The following is a 22,773-nucleotide window of genomic DNA, read 5'->3' on the forward strand; positions in this document are numbered from 1 at the left end:
CGGATGGAATAAAGCCGTCCGTGGACAAACAGGTTTGGCACATGAAATTTTTAAACTACCATATCTCAGAGACAAAATGTGCATTTGCAATCATTTTTTTCGTCACCTATGTTTAAAGATCGATATTCCAATACCAATACAATTGAATTTTTGAAATATGCTCACCTTAAAGGTGAAAATTGCTATAAAAAGTGGGTTTATCAATATTAGGTTTTGCCCTTCAATGACGAACATGTATAAACACTGTATATTCAGTGTGTTACCTCCCGAGTGAAAGTTGGAAAAAATCACTCGGGTGGGACTCGAACCCACGACCTCCTGCTTTCTAGTGCAGGCATCTTATCACTCGACCACTGAGCTTACGGGATCGGTTGGCTGGTTCAAATCTGATGTACATAGCAGCGGGTACTAAATTTAACAAGTCGTAAGACGGAATTTTTAACACACTGAGTTTACAGTGTTCGTACGTCAGTGAAGGGCAAAACCTAATATTGATTTACTTCACCCCGATGCAAAAATTACATCTTATAAAAGGTGGGTTTCCTTCTTTTTGCACGACCCTGTATGATATTACCTCTTCGAGTCTCAACTGTTTAGCGTGTTCGCCGGTCATTTTTCCGGCTTGGTCCTCGGGGCCATCCAGTACCTCCCAATCGTAGGTGTAACCCTGGCCCTTTGGGGGATTCTCAGGGATGACGTACGCGATGAGAGTGACGTGGTCTTGGTCTGGGAGCTGGAGGGTTCTGTCTTCCCCGGCTGACACCGTCAACTTAATAACTGCATAAAGGACACATGTGAGGATTTTTAAAGACATGTCGGATCAAGTAAATAAAAGATACCTTTCAAAACAGCAATGACCACAACTTGTCTGTTCATGGTCTGTTGACCCAGTTTGACTAGTCACAGTGCTTGCTTGACATGTGATCTGACTGCCGGTGACTAGCCTTTGTTACAAGTATAGCAGGGGAAGTGGAAGTGAATTTTGACTGTATGTGGCTGTTTAAATGGGTTACACCAAGTAAGCTTTTGATTATAATTTGGTACCGGTGTAGCATGAATTTAGGTTTTATGAAATATGGACTCATTGGTGGTATTGCGCATGCTCATGCATAGATAATTAGGAGAGGGACCGGTCACGTGAGAGGGTTTAACCAATAAAAGGGAAAAAGAGTCCGATTTTCATACGAGTCTGATTTTCATGTGACACCGGTGGGTTTCTTTTGGGATAAATGTAAACAATCATATTATTTAGAGATACATGTTAACACAAGGTGGTTACGTAGAAAGAAGTTTAAGGTCAACTCTTTTTTTAGTAAAGTTTTATCTCACCTGATGGTGTTGGCAACGACGGCGTCTGTGTCTTACTATCTGTCACCAGGGTCTTCTCTGTCAGTTCGTCCAGCCCAGTGTTACTCTGTGTGCCGCCCTCTTCCGTCGGGGTGTCTGACAAGGGGGTGGGGGACATACTGTCGTCACCTTCAGGGTTTGTTTTGGTGTCATTTTCAGTCTCGGTTAGGTCTCCTGCGATGAAATTTGTACTAACAATTATTTACAACAAAAAGGTTTTGTTTCGAATTTTTTTTCAAAGTTTTCCTCTTTTTTTTTTTTACAATAAACCTTTTAAAATATATGTAGTAATTGAAAAACTTTTAAAATAATTCATTTCACAGGTATTAGATTATGAATTGTAAGCTTCATGCATTTATTGCTTTTCCATTTTTGTTTGTCAATGGCATAAATAAAATGTAATAAATTGCATGATATTCGATTCGTTCGATCAGTTCTTGTTTCTCAGATTTTTAGCTAGGAAATGTTGTGAAATGTGTAAATGAAAATGGAGAAAGCATATCCTGAGATTTCTGATGGGAGTTAGATATCATTAACTAAAACAAACAAAGGTTTTCTAAACAGATGTACATCTTGGTAAATTAACCATAGTCATAGCAGAATATTGCAAGCAGTATAAAATTAGAGAGTAAAAAAAAAAATTTGATTTTTTTTTCTTTAGAGCTTCAAACTCAAACAATTCTAATCAAATTTTTATTTTCCTGCAGACTTCATTTTTTTGTTTTCCATGACAAAATTAGTACTTATGACATCCCAAAAATAATAATGTGGCTCTTCTAGCAACATGCCCTTATAGCATGTATAGACTCTTTCCATGGCAGCCATATTAAAGGCAAGCTTTTGTTCCGCAGCGACACGCAAGAGTAGTCGTTTATTAACCCCGCAACCTCAATCCTGCAAAATCCTCCAACTGCCTCCAAGTAAAAATCGCATACAGCCTCAATCCTGCAAAATCCTATGTTATTTCTTGAATGTGGTCCTTGGAGGGGTGACCACTGCCTCAATCCTGCAAAATCCTCCAGCAATCACTGTCAATATGTTGAGGCGGAGCCAGTGACATCCTGGAGCAGTGCAGGGGATTTAATCTAGGCTTAAATTTATGCACGGCTGAGCATAAACAACATAAGGTCCGGCCCAAGACCTTGACACAGTAAGTAGTAAAGTCTGTTAGAGCCAATGTGGCCCATCAGGCCGGCGTTTATCTCCAGTTTCCGTAGCAAGAAACGACTGAGGATATTTCTATTCCCCCTGGATGGGATGCCAGTCCATCGCAGGTTACTCCCCAGCTAATGCCGGTACCATTTTATACTCCTGGGTGGAGAGAGGCAAGTTAAGATGAACTGGCTTGCCCAAGGACACAACATATGGCCAGCGGCTGGATTTGAACCCCTGACCCTCTGATCATGAGTCACGAACCCTAACCGCTATGCCACACACCCCCTTGACACAGTGCATCCTCCCAAATCAGCCACACTTTTTTGCAATGTAGCCTCAATCTTGCAAAATCTTCCAATTTGCAAAGAGGATTTTGGAGGATTTGGGAAGGTTAGGGTTACGCTCTGCCCCACTACGTTTTGACCAGTCACAGCCGCGACTACTGTCCGACGAAAATCTTAAACGCGTACAGTTGGAAAGGTACAATGTACACATGTTGTTACCCACACGTACATGTATGTGCAGTGGGCACTGAAGGTCTAATGGACTGGTCAATTATGTCCGTACGCAACAAGTGACAACGTTGAAAGAAGCCCTCCAAGATGGCTACCATGCAAAGCATCTATACCCAAATAAACACAACATCAGTCTAGTTCTGTGCTACAAATCCCAGTGCAACCAACTCAAAATACCTTTGTGCTCAAACCCGACGCCGTCATTCTTCTTGTGCGGCATATCAACCCCGTCACCAGGTTTCCAACCCCCCACCTCGGCCTCCTTAGCTCCGCCCCCACCATCATCCCCCTCGGTTTCATTCTCGGCCCCCGGGGTTATTTGCGTCACCGGAAGAGCAATGTCTGGTTTGTTATCAGGGAGTTCGGCTAGGGGGGTTTCGGGGAGTGTCTCTTGGGGTGTGTCTGGGGTTGCGTAGGTGGGGGCGGGGGCGTTTTCGGAGCCACCAGTTGGGAGCGGTTTATCGGGTGGACTGTCTGGGTGTTGCGTGATCAACTCCCCTGGGAGGAAATGAAATGAAATGTGATTGGTCGAAAGTTAGCCAATGTCGCGACAGCGATGTACAAACACTGAACATCCGTGTACCAAATTAAAACAACCCATTCAGCGACACCACAAACACAGAAAGCTTGAACATTTTAAACTCAACCAAAAATCATGCAAACATGCAGTGGGCAGCAAGTCATGCATTATTCATTCATAACTCATGCATAATTAACATCTCATGCATTATTTTTAGTTCATACATAATTCATAAGCCATGCAAACGACCAGGAAGGAAAGGGATCTCCACTTATTCCCTACATTTGTAAATGTCCTAAATAAATCCAACCTCCAACTAAAAAGTTAAACTGGGTTTTCATAGTTTATACATACATGTACATGTACAGGGTGGTCCGATAAAAAGTACACTCGTACAGATGCAGATTTCTCAAAATTGGGGAGACATGTTGTAACTGTTTTAAGATTACATTGTATTTCTTAACTACAAGACTTTGGTGGTATATAATGAAAACGGACTGGAAATAAAGCCTTACTTAAAAAATGGCGGCCGTTTACAGAAAAATTGCCAAAAAGCAGTTTGTCCCCACGCCAACAACAGCACATGTTGCTCAAAGAACTGCAGTAATTATAACAACAATGACCATAATTCATTTTTAAAATTATGTCATACACACGTGTGGACAAACTGGTTTTTTTAACCATTTTTCTGTAAACAGCTGTCATTTCTTAATTTAGGCTTTATTTTCAATGGACTTTTCACCATATACCAATAAGATGCTGTAGTTTAATACATACCTGTACATCTTAAAACAGTTTCAACATGTCTCTCCAATTTTGAGAAATCTTGGTCTGAAAAGTGTAAACTTTTGGGGGGACCACCTTGCACATACATGTAATGTACTCTTCTGATGTAAGTCTCTGACACCATCCCGGTCTGTTTGTTATTCTCTCTCTCTATCTATCTATCTACATGTAATTGTTCAATTTCTTTCATTACCTGTTCACACACTGCCATCCATTTTGCAAACTTTCTCCTACTTTTGACAACTAATTGGTCAAATTATTCATCAGCAGTGAAGGAATTTCACAGGAAAATCACTGTTATCAATCCAAACTACAAACTTTTTTCTTCAAAATCCCTGCATACCAAATGTTTGCATATTTTGTCAAGTACTGGAAGTCAATAGTGTAAATATTGTTTTGGCACATGGGAAATGGACAGATGGCACGTACACCATGTACACATGTAACAAGAACATGTACATTTGTGCATGCACAAACCATATTGACATGTACATATTTAGTACACAGGGTGAGTAAAAAATAAAACCAAATGTTGGGACCATTTTTTAATGAAGTTCTGCATGTAGCACTTTCAAAATCTTGGATATGAAAGCCCAATTAATAAGCTTTCTTTTAGTTCAAGAATCATTCAAATCAATCATGTAATTTTCAAGTTACGGACTTTTAAACACAACCACCGTTATAAAGTTTTGCCCACGGATCTCAAAAAGGTATCGTAGCTGTTCCTTCAGCAAATTGAAAACAAATCACATAGGGATGTGTGTGAATTGTTTTCATTTTGCCAAAAGAACACACACCTTTTTTTTTGAGATCCGTGGACAGAACTTTAAGACGGCAAGTGTCTAAAAATCTGTAACTTGATAAGTACATGAGTGATTTGAATGATTCTTGTACTAAAAGAAAGCTCATGAATTGGGCTTTCATATCCTAGATTTTTGAAAGTGCTACGTATGCAGAACTTCACTAAAACAATGGTTCCGACATTTGGGTTTCAGGTTTTTTTTACCAACCTGTACTGTACATGTCCCTATAGGTGCAAAATACATTGTATATTTATAAAGTGCTATTTCCTGTAAATTTATACGCTAAGGATTATGACTGATTATTCACATGACTCATGACCATATGGTTGTGTGTGCATGATGATAATTGATATGATGATATATTTACATGTAACAAATTGTTTGTGTGGATAAGAATGACATATTACATGTTGCGATGGGAAACATCACATATGGCTCATGGTCCTTAGAAAGTTCCGAAGCAAATATTTTGTTCAACACTTAGCAAATTTCTAAGCAAATTTCAGTATATGGTGCGATGGATTAATGGTGTGGCTGAGGCCAAAGGTCAAGGGGCTGCTAAGCAGAATAATACTGCCTAGCAATTAGATGCACTCAACAGAAATTGGCTGGGTGCCAGTCACCAGCAATATACATTGCTTGATGTTTCAGCGGTAACCTGTTTTTGTTAAGCGAATATTTTCTGTGTTAAGCAAGTTTCAGAAGGACGAATGGACGCTTGAAATCATATCCAAATAATCAAAAAGTTGTACCGTATCCTCGATGTACCATTTTTTAGGGTGTAAGGATTTATTTCAAGCAAGAGAAAAACACCAACATAGCCTTCAGTTTCCACATTTTTCGGGCTGGCGGTGGAACACGTACATGTACAGTACACACAACGAATCAACTGGTGGTGTGGTACGAATCTGCGCGTGTGCGTCGCTACAAAGAGAATAAAAACCTCAAAAAATAGAAAACAAGAACACGGACGATACATTTCAAACCCCCTCCCCCAACAAAAAAATATCATAAACATGATAAAAGACAACATATTATGGTTTGCCATTTTCGATACCATGCTGTGTCATTTTGCTGGTCCCAGAGTGCCAGCTTAGAATCCTCTTTGCAACTATCTCACTCACTGCCTGACTGACTGACACTAGTGCTAGTCAGCTGGGCAGTGCTATTGTATAGGATACCCCATAACGCCAATGAAGGGGCTAAATCCGGCCCATTGCGTAGACCAGATGCATGAAAGGATTTCCAGTGAATAGCCATTCTGAATCAACTCCGGCGTTTCGCAATGCAGTGCGCCACCAAGAGTTTGTCACGGAGAGTTCATTTTTCCCAGTGCATTGTGGGAGATGGTCAACAAATTCACAGCGCGGGACATTTGAAATTGTTAGTTTTTTTCCGGTCATTAGTTTTGGAAGTGTACGATTCGAGTATATGTTTGCCCTTTTCTTTTCTTTTTATCAATAGGGTGTTTTTTTGTAAGGCGGCAGAACGCTGTGCCCCAATCTATAACAAATTAGCTCAAGTTGTCTACTGACACTCATTCAAATGGGCCATGTTTTGTTGACCGTAAACTTGAAAAATGGACTCTCCGTGGCAAACTCTTGGTGGCGCACTGCATTGTGAATCGCCCGAATTGAATAGAATTTTGTGCACTCTGGGCCCAGATCTACTAGGACTGCCTTGTTTTGTTTGTTTCCAAAAAAAACCTGAAGAGTTCTAGTTTCTGAGCTAAAGTCTAAGGACACGTCACAGAATACACACAATCCACTTGATAGTCGCGATGACATGGCACACACGGTCAGGCTAAATGTACTTATGTACTGTACTCTGTACCGTCAACACACCACACATGCACACAATGGACAATCAGAAAAAGGTGACATCTGCACTGAATCACCGATAACAATTGTTCAAATTGTTTTTTAGGATCCTGGTTTGAATAATTCAGCCCAGTTGTCGCCACTGACAATGAAGCCATTTACTAAAAGTGTCCTCAACCAATTTGATCGCTTGCATTTCATTATTAAAACCTTGACTTCTAAAAATAGAATCTGAGTGATTTATTATTTTGAAATTTAATTTAAATTTGCAAAATTTTCCAAAGGTTGAATTTCATTTGTCAAATTAAACCCACCGAGTATTTCTAGCAAGAAAGCAGAAAATGTTATCTTTTTTTTCATCAATTTAAGGATGTACATGAAATATAATGGTTTCTGATGACAACTTTTTGAATTAATGTGGTCGTTTTTTTTGTAGCTTTTTGGGGGTTCTGTTGGGGTTTTACCGAGCGAAATACATCTGATCAATGGTTTTTCACAAAGCGACCCCTCAGTTTAAAGGTAATTGTACAACCTTTGCAAACATTAAAAAAACAAAACTTCCAAATTATTATGAAATACCTTACTTGACTGTATTGAATAATAGTCCCAAGCATCCTGTGAAATCATGGCACCTGTCGTGCAGTCTTTTCAGAAAAAGTGGAATTTTGGTATCGATTTCCAACGATGGTCGGCCACCATCACTGGATGGTGTTTATTACCTTTAAATCACGTTGGAAATGTTTGAACACTTAAAATCACTGGCTTCAAAGAACAAACTGGCACAACATCATACAAGCTTTAAGAAAGACCCCTTTAAAAAAGGTCATGCACACAGAAAAACAACTTTGAAATGTTTATCAATGTTGAAATAATGCAAACGCGTCCAATTATTTCCCTGTACATAAATCTATTCCGTTGGTTTTTTTTTTTTGGCTTGTACAAGTTTGGCCAATTGGAGTAAACAGCAACTAACAAACAACCTTCTTCTAAGTCATCTGGAACACACATGCCCATCGCTTCGGACTCGTGGAAGCCATTGTGGCACTTGCAAATCCCTGCTCCGTACTGCTGCAGCCCGAAGCAGTACCCGTACGGCTCGCATACCTTGTCGGACTCGCAGAAGCGAAACTCGTCCATTGAGGGCGCTATTCCACCCGACTCGCCGACACTGTCGTGCGTGCCAAAACTCTCACCAGCGTCATTATTAGGGGCATCGGGACCGCCGTCCGAAATATCCCCGTACGGATTTTCGGGATTGTAGGTTTGGCCGTGATCGTTACCACGGTCACCATGCTTATCGCTATCGTCAATACCAGGGTTCCCGGTGTCCCAGGGTTCTATGGGTGGTGGGGGAAGGAGTGGGAATAGAAGACGGGATGACATGCATGCAAAAAACAAAACAAAAATGAAACCAAAAAAATGGTTATGCCCGTGGAACTGTGGCAACAATTTGCATTTGTGAGCTGTGCAAAGCTGTTATTTATTAGTTAGGCAAAAATCATGCAATATTTCGGTGCGGTTAAATATGAGGAATTGAAATCTACGAAATATACGTTTATGACGCATTATTAATGTGGATTTTTTTTAAATACCAAATTTCACTATGTCTCAAGAGTATGTAAAACATTGTCAACAAAAGTTTTAAAATTCGATGTGAAATTATTCAGTTATTTTTACAAAATGTTAAGCTTTAAATTTTAATTATGATTTCAACTCCTCGCATTTAACATTGCCACCTCAAATTCACCAAATCAAATTTTAGTAATTAAATTCTGCAGTTTCATGAACATGTACGTATCAGACACAGTGTTATGATCATGAATAAATGTCTGTTATTTGCATCTGAAAGAAAATGCGGCATGCACGGAGATCAAACCGCCCATTTCACTTACGCTTCAGTCTCGGAAAGACTGGCTGTTTCTCTGGAAGAAAACTGAACTGATTGCCGCTGTGAACTAAATGGGAATTAGTACGGAAAAAAAGTATTACTTACATACATGTACGTTCTGATGTATTAAACAACCCTTACCCTCCAAAATCTGCCAAGATCCAATTGATAGAAGTTGATAGAAGTTGAAAGTTTCTTAAGGATTCGGGACTATATTTTTTACAAATGGTTTGCAGCCTTGCCATGTACAAGTGTATGCATACATGTACATGCTACTGGATATGTGCATGTATAATGGATTTAATGACCCTAACCCTCCAAAATCTGCCCAGATTCAACCCGTTGATTTAATCAAATTTGATAGATTGTGATTTAATAGAATTTGGTAGATTTTGAAGGATTTGGATCTCTACTCATACAATGTACAGCTTTGTCAAGTACATACATGTACATGTATGTACCGTATGCATTTATACAAGCTTTTCTGTAGTTTATTCGGGGTCTGCTCATAAGTCCGACGCCTCATAGGTCTGACGCCTGATAACTCTGCAATTTCGGACTTACATGTATGAGGTGTCGGACTTATAAGGCATCACATTTATTTATTCCGCCTCATAGGTCTGACCCCTCATACATTTTATTTTTTGTAAGTCCGATGCCTCATAGGTCCGACGCCTCAAACATGTAAGTCCGAAACAGCGTTTGTCCATTGTCGGACTTATGAGGCGTTGGACTTGTGAGGCGTCGGACCTATGAGGCGGATTTATGTCTCATAAGTCCGACGCCTCATAAGTCCGAAATTTCGGACTTACATTGTTTGAGGCGTCGATCGGACCTATGAGGCGTCGGGCAAGTTATACGGCACCGTTTATTCATAACACGTATTCTACTGGTATACTGTACATTAGTTTACAGGGTGCTGTACATGTACATGTACAATGGTGTGTGTCCTGATTTTGTTAAATGTACGGTACAAAAATGCACAAATGGAATTTGGACAGATTCAGAAAATGACTGAGTAAAAAAAAATTAAGGATTTATTGGACAAATGTACATAGCATCTTGTTTTACTTAAATTCCAAGTTCATATTAAATTAATTAAAAATTGATTCTCAAGATATTGATTTTGATTACAATGGAAGGGCCAAACCCCATCCATCACAGAAATGAGATTAAGAAAGACAAGTTTTCTCTCCAAAAGTGATTGATGGCTAAATTGATTTTCACAATATGGGAATTAGACGAGAACAAATATGGTACTGTTGTACCATAAACTAAACTAAAAATTGGATGCGCAACGGCACCGAAGTACAGAACATACTACACGTACTCATTGTATACAATGATGTACATATACATGTACATGTATGTGTCATACATGTATGTATTGTATACATGAAGACGCATTTGTGACCTGTTCTGTCAAAATCAGACTTTTCTGGGCATAAGGTCAAAATGAGATTTTTGCACATTGTTAAAATATGTTCTGTTTCCTTTTAATAGGTGGTTTAATTTTTGAAACCGGTCATTCCTGCGCAAAGTTATGCTACTTTGAAGTTCATTGTGTCGAAAAGTAGAAAACGGAGAAAATGGACACGAACGTCACAAACCAGACATTTCTTTAACTGATATACGGTACCTTAACAAATCATCAAAAATACTATAATTAGAGATCAAAGTAGGGTTTCAAACTTTTATAGTATATTTTAGACATGCTCAGGATTACAAATATGCAAAAATTAGAAAATGGAAAAAAAATCACCTCCACAGCGTTTTTTGGCCCCATCTCAATTTCAACCTCTGCCCAGAAGCGTCTGCTTTTGACAGAACATGTCACATTTTTAAGACGTTTTTCTAACATTCTAAGTAAAACCTCTTACTTTTAGTAATTTTTTTTCAAAGAATTTCAAACATTTTCCCCAAAAATTTACATGTACCGTACATGTACATGTACATGTACTTCTGCATGGTTATGTTTACCTCTGCACGGTGCCACCACCCAAAAATTATCCATTGGGAAATTGCACATGGCCCCCATGTTTTTTTTATCAAATTTGCTTGAAGATAATTTGTTATTCAACATAAGTGCTCACATTACAATGAAAATTTTGTGCATTTGGTTAACAAAGTTTATTTGACAATAAATATGTTAATCTTGTAATGTTTATCGACATAAAAAAATAGTGCATAATTAGTTTCCCCTACAACACTTTGCATTTTCTTGTTCTGCTTGCAATGATAAATTGCAATATCGCCTACTTTAAAAAATAGACATTTCACATTTGATAAAACTCAACATTTATTCTGGCAACTTGCTGTGTCATCAGGACAGATACAATTTCACGTATGTAGGCTCCTCAAATTTCATAGAACTGCCCATCCGAGCATTTATTGCAATTTCCGAAAGCAATTATATCTGGGGAATTGGATTACTGGTAGATGAAACATCTGTCCAGCCAAAAAAATTAAAATGACCTAAAAAATTTGAAACGTTGATGCTCCATCGCTGTCTGAAAAATGGCTCAATCTACAGCTGTCCTGATTATACCTAATATTCGAATATTCAATCGGGAACCAAATACTCAAATCGCTATTTGCCGATTTGAATATTTGAGAAGAAAAACACAACAACAGAAAAACTACACACGACTGTGATGTTATTGTAATCGTAAAGTTGTGGCGCTTTATTGTTGTTACTTTTTTGTCGACGGTGGTTCGTTGCTCCAATCCTTTTAGCAGGTTAAAACCCTTGACACTTAAAGAGGTTGTGGAATGCTCGAAGACATTTCCGTCATTTTTGGGGTATATGTAGCCTAAGGTGTGATGAAATAAAAACGACTATTGTTTCTGTCATAAAATGAGTACAAAGGGTACTTTTGAGAGCTATTTTTCAGGTCCTGTTTCGACCCGAACGTGCAATTTGTGTAAACGTCGTCGTTGCGGGCAGCAAACAAAACACAGTAAATCGTGACGTAATAAACAGGACTCGTTTATGCTACTCTGCATCGGGAGTCCTGTTTATTACGTCACGATTTACTGTGTTTTGTTTGCGGCCCGCAACGACGACTTTTACACAAATTGCACATTCGGGTCGAAACAGGCATGACAGGACTTAAAAATCAGCTCTCAAAAGTACCTTTTGTACTAATTTTATGACAGAAACAATAGTCGTTTTTATTTCATCACACCTTAGGCTACATATACCCGAAAAATGACGGAAATGTCTTCGAGCATTCCACAACCTCTTTAAAAAATACCTACATGTACATGTAGGCCTACTGTAGTAAAAAACTCAAGCCGTCCATAATATCGATTGCTGCATGAATATTTTCACTGGCCCACTTTACGTGCAACTTTTGACAAATATTACAAGATTTAACCTGCAACATGGTTCAAAGCTCAATCCATGACAAATATTACAAGATTTAAGCTGCAACATGCTTCAAAGCTCAAGCCATATTTCCTTCTCACCTCTTTGGTCATCTTCGCAGTGATTCGTCACAAAATTCCTGGTCTTCCATTCATCGCACTGACATTGGTGCGAAGGCTGGTCGCAATGCTCACCCACCGGGCACGTGTCCCACTTATCATATGGGTTACAAGATACACCGGAATCTAAAAAAAAGAGAAAGATTTAGGGAATTTTATACTAATTTTATTCCTGAATTTCGCAAAACCCCTCAACTTTAAAACCCTAACCGCCCTGAATCCTCCAAAATCCTTTTTGCAAATTGGAGGAATTTGCAGGATTAAGGTTACATGGTAAATGTGCGTTGCTGATTTCAGAGGACGCACTGTGTCAAGGTCTTGGGCTGGACCTTGTGTTGTTTATGCTCAGCCGTGCATAAATTTAGTCCTTGATTGTACTTGAAATCTTCCGCACTGCTCCAGGATGTCCCTGCCTCTGCCTCAACCCATTGAGAGTCATAGCCGGAGGATTTTGCAGGATTCAGGTAGTGGTCACCTCTCCACGAACCATATTCAAGAAATAATGGAGGAATTTGCAGGATTGAGGCTATATGCTACCGTATCTTTGCATGAGGCCTAATTGGAGGATTTTTCAGGATTGAGGCTACATCCTAGCAAAAAGGCCTAGGGAGTTAGGGTTAAGAGAACATCTTAAAGGGAATATACATCATTTGCTTTTGCTGTAATTTTCAGAAATGGATGGAATTGGGGGGTTGGAAATATAAAGCAAATATAGTTACACTGACTTTTTGGAGGTTTTGGGTTCGAAAATGCTATAAAAACCAAGAAAAACGATCATTTTCCTGTAGTCTGGTTCCCTGACTCCATAAAAGAAGAAACAGAGCAGTTAACATACATTAGGGAATTGTAAGGTCAGGGAACCAGTCTAGCTGGCTCGTACCCGTTCATAGGTTTGTAATCGATTGCAAACAAGTGCAATGGTCAATTGGGGCCAGTATTTGAAAAAAAGCCAGTTGTTTCCAACGCTGATCGGCCGATCAGCGTTGGAAATTGATACAAAAATACCACTTTTCTTGAAAATGACAGTATACCAGGTGCCATAATTTTACAGGATGCTTTAGACTGTCATTTACCAACATCCTATTAAGGTATTTCGCAAAAACTTGGTAGTTTTATTTTTCGATGTTTGCAAATGTTGTATATTCCCTTTAAAAGCTTGAATGCTCTTGTGCTGTCGGGAATGCTCCTTTTAGGAACACTGTGTGTTTCCAACGGGAATGCACTGTGTTCCCAGCTTGTTGCCAACTATAATAGGCCGTCCCGAGTAAGCGTGCACGCGCGCATAAACCAACGTTCCCACGCGGGAACAGCGCGTTCCCGGGCTGTTCCCAGTGGGAACAACGCTTGTTCCCAATTGGAACAGGCGATGTTCCCTGTTGTAAAGTTCCACGCGTTCCAACTTATGTGACGTTCCCATGCCTGTACATTTGTACAATGCACTTTTTAAGAACCCTTGCCATATTATGTTTTTTTTTAAATGGATCACCAAATAATAGAGTTTGTCTGTAAAGAGATGTATACACATGTCAAATGATTCAATTCTGCCAGCTTACTTGCTTGAATGTGTTCAGTACACCTCAAAATAGCACAATACAGGGTGGCCCAAAAAATATGTATGTAACCGAAAATACTTCCAATATTCAGGGACCTATTAAGTGATTGATAATATGGATAGGAAATTTTGTTCGAAGGAAAACAATCAAGGCTTTTTTTCAAATACTGGCCCCAATTGACCATCGCACTTGTTTGCAATCGATTACACACCTATGAACGGGTACAAGCCAGCTAGACTGGTTCCCTGACCTTACAATTCCCCAATATATGTAAACTGCTCTGTTTCTTCTTAAATGGAGTCAGGGATCCAGACTACAGGAAAATGATTGTTTTTCTTGGTTTTTATAGCATTTTTGAACCCAAAACCTCAAAAAAGTCAGTGTAACTATATTTGCTATATATACATGTATTTCCAACCCCCCAATTCCATCCATTTCTGAAAATTACAGCAAAAGCAAATGGTGTACAATGTATATTCCTTTAAGTCAGGATTATCTTACTTAGCCCCAGACTTTGGTTCACAAAAATAGCGCTGGAATCAAAACTACTGAACCAAATCGGGAGTTCTTGGTATTGTCTTCCTTCAAACAAAATTTCCTAGCCATGCACATGGTTTAGGTCCCTGGATATTGGAAGTATGAGGTGCATTGTTGTTGTTTTTTGACCAGCCTGTATAGCATTACTGTACAGTGGTGTGAAAAGTTCCAGTTTAACATGCCTCAGTAGAGAATAATACATTAATAGGATAGAGGAGTTTCTGTCTGTACATGAACATTGTACACCATCATGCACATATTGCAGTACTTACAAACATTGCACTATGCACATTTGCAGCACTGTACAACTATAAGAAGCTGCCTCCGAATTGTTACCGTAACTCAAGGCCGGCTTGGATTTAAAAAGATTTTGGAGAAAAAAATCCACACAAGTTTTTTAGATTGGAACAAACATACATGTAATGCACATGTAAGAATCTTGTCTAGACTTATAGTTAGGTCTTTTGGCTTAGTCATATCAGTTTTAATTTTATTGATATACCCGTACATCATGTAGTGATGTACCGGTCGGTACATGTACATGTACATGTTCAGTGTAGCCAAAATTAATGTTTGTTGATCTTCAAGCTACATGTAACTTGAATCCTAGTTCCTGATTGGTCGATCTGAGGCAACAACAGTGTAGTATATATGCTCGCGCTACTCCTATATCAGGCACGTGTAAAAAGGATTTACAGTCGAACACCTTTACATGTATAACAAGGTCCTTGGAACTTTACAAATTACCTTGTTATAACAGGTACATGATGTACCTTGTATTAACAGTATTGGAAAACAAAGGAAAACAAAGGAAAACAAAGGAAAACAAAGAAAAACAAAGACTTGGGACCTGAAATCTTGCTTGTTATAAGCATGATGTTGTATAACTTACAGTGCTCTTCTTATCAGGGTTCGACTGTATATTGTTCAAAAGTTTGTGTACAATGTACCGGTACAGCGTGCGACCCCCCCCCCCCCCCTGCATGTTCTATCTTTTCAAGTTTTCTCGAAATTAAATTTGTTATCCCACTCGCGCTCGTGGAACAATGTATTGCGTTTGTATTATAACTGTAGGAAACAGGCAAACTATATTATTACGTGTTCAACTCGCGCCAACTACACGTTATATACATGTATACATTGTACCTGTACCGGTTCTTGTACTACACACATAGATAGATAGATAGATAGATAGATAGATAAACTTTATTAAAATCCAAAACTGGAAATTACATGTTGTCATCTCTCATTAAAAATATAAAAAATTCAAAATACGCTACAATATTTAGGAAATAAATACACAATCACATCAAAACATTACAATTGCACACAGTATAAAGTCACTAATAATTTTAGAGCGTAAAAAAGCACAAGTGAAATTAATGCATGTGTATATATCATTAACGTACCGTACATGTACGTTATGTTGGTTGCAATTCTGGTGAACAAAGCATTCATTATCATACAAAGTGTCTATTTTCCAATTTCAAATGCTACGTTTCCACAATTTAACAAATTGTACATTCATGTACAAGGTTCTATACATGTACATGTGTACATGCTTGCTTGCAAGGCACATCTGAACAGTCACTGTTCAGACCGAAGTAACGATACGTACAAATCCAGCACATTACAATATCTGTTATTTGTATACACCCCCCCCCCCATGACCTTGCCCAGTTTATTCAGTGAACTTTAGCAGTTCTAACGAAAAAAAAACCAATCGATCACGTCATGATTTTTTAGTTTTCACTGATTTCTGTTGACGGTATTTCACGCAAGCACACAGCTCCTGCGAGCCGATTATTGATTCCTGATAATATTAATAGTCTGGTATTAATTAGTCTGGCCGACAGGTGCAAATTATTACATGATGTGTACATGACACATGTACCGGTATGCCTTAGTTCACGCTGTAGAATTTACAATAGTATAATGAATGGTATTTTATTATGGCACCTGGATAATGTGGTGTGCATACATTAAAGAGGTTGTGGAATGCTTGAGGACATTTCCGTCATTTTTCGGGTATATGTAGCCTAAGGTGTGATGAAATAAAAACGACTATTGTTTCTGTCATAAAATGAGTACAAAAGGTACCTTTGAGAGCTGTTTTTCAAGTCCTGTCATGCCTGTTTCGACCCGAACGTGCAATTTGTGTAAAAGTCGTCGTTGCGGGCAGCAAACAAAACACAGTAAATCGTGACGTAATAAACAGGACTCCCGATGCAGAGTAGCATAAACGAGTCCTGTTTATTACGTCACGATTTACTGTGTTTTGTTTGCTGCCCGCAACGACGACTTTTACACAAATTGCACGTTCGGGTCGAAACAGGATCTGCAAAACAGCTCTCAAAAGTACCCTTTGTACTCATTTCATGACAGAAACAATGGTCGTTTTTATTTCATCACACCTTAGGCTACATATACCCAAAAAAATGACGGAAATGTCTTCGAGCATTCCACAACCTCTTTAATTAAATGTGTCTAAATGCACCCTGCAACTTGTGCAATGTAATTGTATGCGTACATGTACATTGTACATCTGTCTAGTTCCTTCCCCCACCCCACCCCTCCCATCTCACCACCATACATGTAGGTTCCCCAAGGTTTTAAATGTACGTCACAATTTGGTCGCATTTTCTTATCCAAAGAGTTTGGATTAATTCACATAAATAGATACCGGTACATTGTACATGTATACGGTGCATTTGTGAATGTGACGGGACAGCAAGCTGTCTGGGCATAATGTCTGGTCCCTTGACTATTGCAAATGCTATTAGCGTGCTAGGGCAACAGGTTATGTGTCTTAATTCACATTTTCTTGGCATTGAATGTTCAGGGACTCAAACACTGTCAACATTTTCTGTACATACAACATGTACCGTAGGTACATGTAGTATGTGTACGGTACCTATGGTGGATTATTGGATTTAAGCGATGGTGGGGTTATTTGTTCCCCTAGGGTGGGGATAGGCTGTGACAATCCCCACCGGTCAATGTTGGGATGCCCGGAGAAGGGATGCATCATGTAATCGCATAAAAGTTTGTGCAAATCCGTTTTTTTTATACACTTTTTCAAAGCATTTTATAAAAACACTGCCCCCTCCCTACACAAAAAATATGCAAAATGTACCAATACGGTAATTGTAACATCAAATTAAACAATCGCTTGCAAAGTTATACACCATAAAATTTTTGTTGTTTTAAACCAAATATTTATAGGCCAAAAAAAAAAACGCATTTAAATTAGTCCATACAGAAAGTGGACTTTATTTGCGCCACAAGAATTTCCGCACATATGTATAGAATTTTGGGCTACATTGTATATAACAGATTTCCACATGTTTGCCATATGGAACTGGGTTTGTTAGACCGTGACTCACTATAGAGTTTATTTGTCATCGTTTATTTTATCTGGAATACCTTTCACTTTCAAATTATGCATATTTTTGGACCAGATGTGTTGGGAATTAAATAAATTACTGGAATTTCGCAGGTCAAATAAAAGTTGAAGGCCAAAAGTTGTGAATGACTAGTGGGATATTAAATTAATATCAAATATTGTGATCTGAAATGCATACTTTTTGTGCATGCAATGTTTCTTTGAAAAAGTTGACAATTTAATTGCTCAAATTTAATTTGGGGGAGTGCAGCCTTGTGACTAAGGTTCGTGACTTATGATCAGAGGGTCAGGGGTTCAAATCCAGCTGCTGGCCACATGTTGTGTCCTTGGGCAAGCCACTTCACCCCTTTTGCCTCTCTCCACCCAGGAGTATAAATGGGTACCGGTGTCACATGAAAATCCGACTCCTATGAAAATCGGACCCCTATTTCCCTATTATTGGTTGATCCCTCGCACGTGACAGATCACTCTCCCGAAACGATCCTAAAAATAGCATAGTATCGTACTCACGTGTGCGCAGTACTACCAATGAGTCCACATTTCATGGAGTCGGATATTCACGCTACACCAGCACTAGCTGGGGAGTAACCTGTGTTGGACTAGCATCCCATCCAGGGGGAATAGAAATATCCTCAGTCGTTTCATGCTACTGAAACCGGAGACAAACCGGCCTGATAGACCACATTGGCTCGTGACAGACTTTACTTACTCAATTTACTGAAACTAAAAAGTGCCCTCCTGTTTTGTCCGCCAAATCTTAAAACGGCTAATAAATTAGTAATAAAATTAGCTGTAAAACAAACTCCCGAAACCCACATTTTTACCTTCTTCATAAGTTTGAGTTGATCTATCCATAACGTACACGATACTGGACACACTGGCATCTTTGAACGGTATGCAGTCGTTCTCTGAGTGGCACCTTCCGTGGAAACAGTTCTGGTCCACGATCCACGCCAAGTCACAGTTCTTCTTCATGCAGCAGGTCTCGGCGCAGCCTGTGGCCGACGTGGCGTGCTGTAGCTTGAGCTGGTCGTCTGGAACAGTAGGGAGATATCCGACGAAGGGTTCGCCTGTCGTGCAGGCTGCATCAACAAGGCCTGTGAATGAAAACAAAAAGAACAAGAGTGAGTGCACAATAAGCTCTGGCTGTGTTAGACTCAAGCGAGGCTGACGTTGCATAAAAGTCTTGCATAAAATCGATACAAATTATCTCTACCTACATGTAGCTGCTTAAGCACAAAATTTGCGTAAGCACAAAAACGTCTTGCTTAATAAAATCAGGTTACCGGCCAAAACTCCATGCGATTGTTATGCTAAGTAAACAACAGCTACATGTAAATACCAGTCACAAGCAATGTACATCACATGGAGTTTTGGCCGGTAACCTTATTTTACTAAGCAATGTTTTTTCGTGCTTAAGCAAATTTTCTGCTTAAGCAGCTCTATGAAATTGGGCCCTGGAGCTTAAAAATGTGATGCCCAAAAGTGCAGTGCCGATGGCACATATGGAACACCATACTTTTGGTCAATTTTATGGACAGACAGACAGACAGGCCACCAAGTGACAGGTAAAAGCTCCAGTCAGAGCTTAAAAACAAGACAAGACAAGCCTAGTAAAGACACAAAATTCTTCTCAATTGATTTCAGAATACTCACAATTTTTTACCAATTAGTCTGATAGTACATGTTTGTAAAAGTACCACTTCACGTGACCTCAAATGTCATCTACATATGGGCAATTCCACGGTTACTCACGTTACCTTTTTGATGTACTTTTGAGTTTCCTTGGGCTGTAATTACCTTACTGAAAAGGTTTGATAACTGTTATCCCCATGGTAGATAGAATAGACCTAGGCCTACCTAAGCACCAAAGATGACATCCAGAAAAATCGGTTACACACGTTATGAAAATGTAACGTGAGTAACCGATTTTATATACTCTTTTATATCAACTGGCTCCTTTTGACAATCCAAATGTAAACATACCCGGTACGTACTACCGGTCTGTCATTTGTACTTGTATGTATTATACATTAAAATCTTCAAATGTTTTGGAGGGTTCGCTCATGCAATTACTATTATCAGTATTACCAAATTTGAATGGTTTCTGAAGTGTTTAAGACAAGGGAGGTTAATTTGTTTATGTGGATTGAATATATCAATTTTAATATCCACACTTAATCCATTACAAGTTGCAGAAAAATACATGGATTAGCATGCAGTTTATTTGCTGGTACATGTACATGCAATGTACGGTACCACTGTGCAGTAGTAGGCAATTTTAAATTTGTGCTCTATGGTACTGGCAGGGACTGGTGCGTACATACAGATTCATGTAATAATAAATAATAATAATATCGGAATCTTATATAGCGCACGTATCTACCAACTATTAGGTACTCAAGGCGCTGGAGATATGTCTATTATTAAAGAAAGGTAAATAAAGTTTATGAGAAATATGAGACCCATTATGTAGCACCTTCTAAGGGTTTACAAGGTGCTGCGGCGCATAATGCAACCACTGCCAGAAACACCGGGGCAAACCCCTTCTTAGCGATAAGTGTTACTGGGTTCTTTAACGTGCATTACACAACACACGGGGCCTACGGCTTTACGGCCCATCCGAAGGACGAAGCAATAATGGTGAAGTGCCTTGCTCAAGAGCACAAGCACCATGTTCCGGTACACGCATGTACGTAAACACATCTGTCTGGCATCATATGTACCGGTAAAATACAAGTTTGAAGAGTGTTTCTACTTTTTTTTTCTGTACGAATAATAATTAATAATAACTGTGCTTATATAGCGCTTTCCATCTTATCAACAATCTCAAAGCACTTTACAATTATTACCCCATTCATCAGGCCATGGGACCACGCGGCAGCCGATATCAGCGCTCAATCGGTCCTCTACCCTCACAGGTACCCATTCATACTCCTGGGTGGAGAGAGGCAATTGTAGTTAAGTGTCTTGCCCAAGGGCACAAACACCATATTCCTGGCCGGGTTCGAACCCACGCACCTTTCGTACATGAGTCAAACGCCGTAACCACTGGACCATATGGCATTCTACACATTTTGTTTGAACCAAACAATACAAGCCCAGTAAAGCTGGTCCCAAAGCTCACAGAATGCTACGCAATTGTTTCGAAATGGCTACTCACTGGAAGTGTCATTCTGCCCCTGGGATTATCTGCCACAGAAGTCGTTTTACAGATATTTCAATTGTGGCAGATAATCAGAATGAGGCAGAATGGCATGGAAACAAAGCAAGCAAGCGAGAGACAATTAAGCATGCAGGGTGGAAAGAACAACACAAGAAGGTATAGAAGGAATTCCCAGTAGGCGAACAAAGGAAGCAGAGAACAAGGGGGAGGGTAGGGGTGTGTTAACAGGGGGTAAGGCAAGGGGAGAATTAGGAACAAAGGAGCGTGGCAGTGGGTAAAGATCAAACGTCATGATCAATGTTCTTCATCATCACGATGTATAGTTCAATGGCAACTTTTCATATCCTTTCAAATGAAAGCCTTTGTAATGTGCAGCAGACATGGTAGACCATTGTACACAAACTCTGTAGAATTTAGTAACACGTGTACATGTGTGTAACCCGTAGCTGAAACCTGTAACAGCCCAAACTTCTCAGAAATCCATAACCTTGGTGTTTTGCATTAAATTTTAAGAATTTGATGAAGGGCCAAGAAATAACATGATGCTTGATGAACTAAGTAGGCCTATACTGTGCAAATATGCTTGCAGGTACAATGTACAGTTAACTGGCATGTACATGTACATGTATCATTGCCTAAGTTTATGTTGTTTTATATGTCTTTGATAATTTCATCAATTGGTCTCAAGTCAAAAGGCCACGTGAAACATAACAGTTTACTTCATACATGGTTGCACTGCATTGCAAACCTCATACATCTACACTCTGTTGCATTCAAATTGAAAGCGACTTAATTTATTTCTTGCATAATAAGTTACATATAAGCCTTATAAATCTTTGTGACTTATTGTCCTGAATCGCATTGGGTGCTACATGTATGTATACATTTGTGTACATGTCCACATACAATGTACATTGTACATGTATGCGCCCATGCAGTCAACAATTGTTGACAATTGTACATTTTTGTACATGTACCATAATGCACAATGTTGGATTTTGAAGGAGTTTGAAGGATTCAGGTGGTTTCCTTGCAATTACCGGTATGCAAATACTTCGGTTCCTTCATTTATGCACATACATGTATACAGGTACAATGAACATGAACATGTACATGTATACATGCACATCTATCTTAGATCTACCGGTACATGGACTATAATGTACATGTTGTACATGTACCGGTACATGTACTGTCTGGCACATGTACTGTACATGTATGCCAGGTCAACTAAAATCCTGCAACATAGGTCATATTCCATTTTCGGCATCTACAGTTAATCATTGAGTTTATCCAGTAAGAGCCAGGCAGACAGATTAAGCATTAACCATTGATGGCCCTACAATGAACAGTTGGAGTGACATGCTGACAAGTGAATAAAGTGTTTCCAAAAGCTTCATGGTTGAAATGATGGCAGGCCCAGTGATATCCCAGTACACTATCGTCTCTCCTAATCCATGTTGAAATCAACGCGGCTGCACAGTAAGCGGAACCAGGGCCCAGTTTCACGGCGCTGCGCAGCACAAAAATTTGCTTAGCACAAAAAAGTCTGGCTTATAAAAGCAGGTTACCAGCCAAAACTCAATGTGATTTTCATGCTAAGCAAACAACAGCTGAATACTAATCACAAGCAATATACATCACATGGAGTTTTGGCTGGTAACCTGCTTTTATATTAAGCCAGACTTTTTTGTGCTAAGCAAATTTTTGTGCTTAGCAGTGCCGTGAAATTGGCCCCTGGCAGGTCTAGAACATGGGTCAGTAAGATTCTTTAGCTTTTTGAAAAAA

The 22,773-nt window shown here is 39.3% G+C and overlaps 1 protein-coding gene across 1 annotated transcript in view; it reads right to left on the reverse strand.

Moving 5' to 3' along the window:
- LOC119724561 (dyslexia-associated protein KIAA0319-like protein) overlaps positions 1–22,773 on the reverse strand; it is a 49,668-nt gene that overhangs the window by 22,148 nt on the left and 4,747 nt on the right. Inside the window, 7 exon segments of the mRNA XM_038195664.1 lie at positions 575–777; positions 1,330–1,521; positions 3,195–3,515; positions 7,927–8,283; positions 8,839–8,901; positions 12,306–12,449; positions 18,644–18,916. Coding sequence (XP_038051592.1) covers positions 575–777; positions 1,330–1,521; positions 3,195–3,515; positions 7,927–8,283; positions 8,839–8,901; positions 12,306–12,449; positions 18,644–18,916 — 1,553 coding nt within the window.

Source organism: Patiria miniata, unplaced genomic scaffold (genome assembly GCF_015706575.1).
Source record: "Patiria miniata isolate m_02_andy unplaced genomic scaffold, ASM1570657v1 HiC_scaffold_18, whole genome shotgun sequence".
NCBI lineage: Eukaryota > Metazoa > Echinodermata > Asteroidea > Valvatida > Asterinidae > Patiria > Patiria miniata.